General features: G+C 41.2%; 1 protein-coding gene across 1 annotated transcript in view; it reads right to left on the reverse strand.

Annotated features, from left to right (window-relative positions):
- oxtra (oxytocin receptor a) overlaps positions 1-3,841 on the reverse strand; it is a gene marked incomplete at its 5' end in the record, with an annotated part of 9,670 nt that extends 5,829 nt beyond the window's left edge. Inside the window, one exon of the mRNA XM_079265435.1 lies at positions 2,914-3,841. Within this exon, the coding sequence (XP_079121561.1) occupies positions 2,914-3,841 (928 nt within the window). The remainder of the gene's footprint in view (positions 1-2,913) is intronic.
- Between the last annotated feature and the right edge of the window lie 772 nt (positions 3,842-4,613).

The raw sequence follows: 4,613 nt of genomic DNA on the forward strand, positions 1-4,613 counted from the left end.
GATCAGTTTTAATAATTTCACATGGTCAAAGAGCACTTTATAGTATAGGGTTTACATTGGCTTGCGCAACACCCATCTCCTTTCATCTCGTTGTGTTTCATTTCATCTCAGCATCGGAAGCGTTCTTGTTTCTATTGGTAGTCCTCATAGTGTGGACCTATTCGTGTTTGAACGGTTTGGTTGCATGCAGGCAAACAGTCACTGTGGAGAGCAAATGAGGTGGAACACATGATGCTATTTTTATTTCTGTGTAAGCACATTAAGAGAGATGCAAAAAACTGAGTCATATATACATTCTCATCTAAATCTTGACCCGAAAAGCCAATAACCATATTTTCCAAAACGTCAAACGATATGAACTTGGAAAAAAACGATGCATTATGTTTTGATTGTCTCATGGAATTACCGAACCATTTACTGAAGAAGACATAATTACTTTGGTAATGGGGCACCAGGCTGGAGAAAAAGTGGGAGTCTGCATGCTATACTTGCACTTTCTGTTTCTACTGAGAGTGGCCCTTCAAAATCAGACAGTGAGCTTTAAGTAGTAATCCTTCTCTTTTGTTGAAACGTCAACTTGTTTCACGGTGAAAATTGAAAATATGTCTTTAATAGATTTTTTATTTTCCATAATGGCGCCATGGAAAAACAACCTTGACTTTAGTCCTCTCACAGTGTTTTGTTTTACTCAAGTTTCATACAACATGTTATGGATACATAGTAGAATAAAAGAGGTGATTATATGGATTGAATTATGTAATATCACCAATCTTTTGTTTGAGATTAGCTGCAATCTAAATATTTGCTATAAGTCAGCAGGCTACCCCATATAGGCAATGATTTCCCATTAATAATGAATATTGCGTTTGTTCAGTATGTTCAGTATGTTCCTTGCTGGCTGCTATTTATTTTGTTTTACTACAACACAAACTGTTTTTAAATGGTACAGACCCTGATTCATTTGCACCACAACTCAAAATTTAAAACGCATTATTACAACCTGGTGTCTCTTCCAAATTGACAACATTAACTACAATTAAATGAACTACAGCCACAAAATGACACTTAATAATCCGGTGTTTTCTGAAACTGCTTTGTTTAAATCATGAGTGTCTGAAACACATGTTTGCAATGTATAGGTTCTTTCCATAGGAAGCCTTTCTTTAAGCTGTGGATCTTGGCTCACTTTGCTCACTCTAATGGACACTTTATCTGCACACACACAGGTGACACTCCAGCCTATCTTTTGTACGAACACTGTCAGTGTCACTGCCAATTCTGGCCTTTCTGAGCACTGTTCACGTGGAGGACAGCCATCAGCCTCCTCCCTACTGAGCAATGCTCTGCAACAGAAAATTAATTAATCACTTTCTTTTTCATTCACAGGCTCGAGCCCTTTGTTGCTCTTTTTCTGGCAACTGTAACTGAATATAACTTGTGAGGCGCAGCATCAGAGCCAAATATACCTCCTCAGTGTTGAAGAACAGGATGACATTGTGCAACTGTTTCACTCCAACGTGTAAATAGAGTGTGTGAAAAATGCAGCTTGAGGAGAATGACAGTGACGCACAATCAGTCAGCCAGGGGAAACATTTTTTAGTCTTATTTTAGCTGTGGTTTATTTAATTGTAGTCTGTTTTTGCATAAGATGTTTCTCTTCTTTCTTTTTGTGTGAGGAAATACTAAGCAGTCAACTTATAAGGGATGGAAAACGCTTGGAAAAACTACATTTGTATCGTCTTTGAGGAAATGCAGACATATTATTCTCCAGTCTTCATATGAATAGCTCTCATTAAATTTACTCTTCACTTTTCCAGTTCACAAATGCTCTTAAATCACATAAAGCCCCTTTCATATCAAACACATATTTACTTTCTACAATGCTACTTGAATTGTGCTTTTCACGTACACGCTAATGTAATTAAATCATGGAAGGAACACAGAGGCACAGTACAAATGTGAAGTTGAGTTGGCATATTAAACGTTCTGTTGTTATATGGGTGTGGCCATTACGAAGCAGATCGATGGATAGAGGGACCACATACATTAGATGGCTGCTTCGTGTCCTATTGTGGCTAAATGTCAACGACGCACTTCAATGTTCCCTACAGGTGCAAATAAAAGCTGCTTGGCGCGTGTTGGCGCACACTAATTTGATTAATGATTAACCGGTCTCTGCAGCGTGATGTCAGAGGAAAATGATGTGAACAGATTTTGCACTTTAAAGGCCATATGACTGTTTTTCTTACCACACAACGAACGTACCATGGATCATCTAATCATTTTGACGTATTAGAAAAACTAAATATCGGTCTGTTTTCCTCCATTCCTGATGTAAACAAACTGCATCAGAACATTAGATGAACAAGTAACTCGTTGTGAGTAAGACCGATTATTATTTTAATATTATACATTTTTTCCATTAAAATTGATAAATGTCAGTAATAGTGAAATGTCACATACACGGTCGTAAAAGCAAGTCCAAGCACTTGTGATTTTAACAGACTTTTGAAATAGTCAGTGGTCGGTCAGAGCTTCAGCCGTCACTAAACTCCGTCATCCGTAGCCTGCTGCACTCGGGCTGCGTTACATTTACCCAAACAACAGGATCCAGCTCTGAGTCAGCCATACCCCCTGTGCCAGACCCACCTCAATGAGTAAAACACAATAAATGAATCGTAAACAGGTGTTTTTGTTGTCTTAGTTTGCGCCAACTTGATAAGCAAACCATGGCATCCTCGTGCGTAAAGAGCACTGATGCGCACAGCTGGAGGGATGCGACAGTTACCAATCAAATCTCCATTCATTTCCACGTGGCAACATACGACAAATGTGCAAAATAATGGAAAATTATGATTTTGTAAGTGTTTCAGTCGCACTCGGTACAATATTCAACTTTAAAATGCAACCTACCCTCACTGGGCGCAGCTGGATCCCACGCAGACCACATCTGAACAGAGAAAAAGGGGGTCCAGCAGACGATATAAGCCATGACGATCACAAAAGTCATTTTCACTGTAGTTATCTTCGCCTTGGAGATGAGCTTAACGCTGCTCACGCGGGCCAGTGTGTTGCATTTGGAGGTTTTGGGCGTCAGGCTTATACACTGCTCGCGCCTAGTTTTCAGTTTAAAGTTTTGCCATATTTTGAAGCTTATCAACCCGTAGCAAATGCTCAGTATCGCCACTGGAATGATATATATAGTGAGACTGATCCATGTGATGTAAGCTTTGGCTCCCCAAGGCTTCACGAAGTCGCCCCAGCAGTCATACACTCTTGATCCGGTCGAGCCAACCTCGATCAGGGAGAAAATGAACATCTGCGGGATGCTGAAGACCAGACTCAGGACCCAGGAACATATGACATAGAAACGGTCTTTTCTCCTGTGCAACGAACGAAGAGGCTGACAAATTGCCAAACACCTGTCTACAGACATCAACACCAACATGTAGGTGGAGGCGAACATTCCGACGACCTGCAGGTATTTCACCAACCTGCACAAAATGTCTGGTCCATAGAACCGAAATGTAATGTCCCAGATAAGTTGAGGGAGAACTTGAAATATCGCCACAACTAGATCGGCGATGCTCAGGTGCTTCATGAAGTAATACATGCGAGACTGGCTGTGCTTGGTGGTGTGGATGGCCAGCAGGACGCACAGGTTCCCCATCAGCGCCAGAAACAGCACCAGTGCGAGAACGGCCACCTCCACCTTCGCCACTTCTTCATTCCGCTTAAGAGGGTTTGTCTGATTCAACCAACGTGTGCCGTTAACCACACTTGAGTTCCGCCAGGATTCGTTAGATTGCCAAAAGTCACTTTCATTTGAAATACTCTCCATTGCCGCAGTCGTGTCCTCTGCAGATGCGTCAGGCTTGTGCAATCATGCAATGGCTGAAACAGTCACAGGGTTTTAAGTGAAAAAGTCTTCCTTGTGTCCTCACAGGTGTCAAGACGAAGGGTGAGGTATGATGAGGCTCAGAACATGTTACTTAAGTGATAAACAAGGATTTCTTGAACATCAATCTCCCAAGCTTTCTAAAAACTGAAGACGCTTGAAAATATTTCCACCTGTAATATGAAATATGTGACAAAAATGTTGGCGCCAAAGAAAGTAGATGCAGAAATCTACAATCTGGACTTTCAAAACAGTAAAACTATGATCTAAAATGAGGAGTACACCTGGGAAAATTCTCCAAAACCAGAATGCGAGGAATTAGCAGGGTTATGGTCGAGAGAAAACAAATCTACTTTAAAAATCAAAATGAAACTCCGAAAATGTAAATATTGCGAGAAAAAAATGCAGCAGAAATTGAAAGCTCCAACATCATCACTGGTAAGAAGGGGAATGGCCAGCTCTACAGCACTCTAGCCCTTGTTATATCTGTGCCCGGTTCAGTGAGAACAGGAAACAGTCTTACCCATCACCGCCACAAGGGAGCGATGTGAGCCATTCATCAGTACCCACAGTCATGCTCTGCAGCTCGGAGCCACAACCCTCTTCAGATCATGAACATGTGCTTGGTGCTCGACAAGTAAACAGCTATTTAATAGACAGATGCTCATTCATAACCTCCCACTGAGAGGCAATACCCAGAGCTAAATATTTAAGG

The sequence above is a fragment of the Melanostigma gelatinosum genome, assembly GCF_949748355.1.
Source record: "Melanostigma gelatinosum genome assembly, chromosome: 3".
Lineage (NCBI taxonomy): Eukaryota > Metazoa > Chordata > Actinopteri > Perciformes > Zoarcidae > Melanostigma > Melanostigma gelatinosum.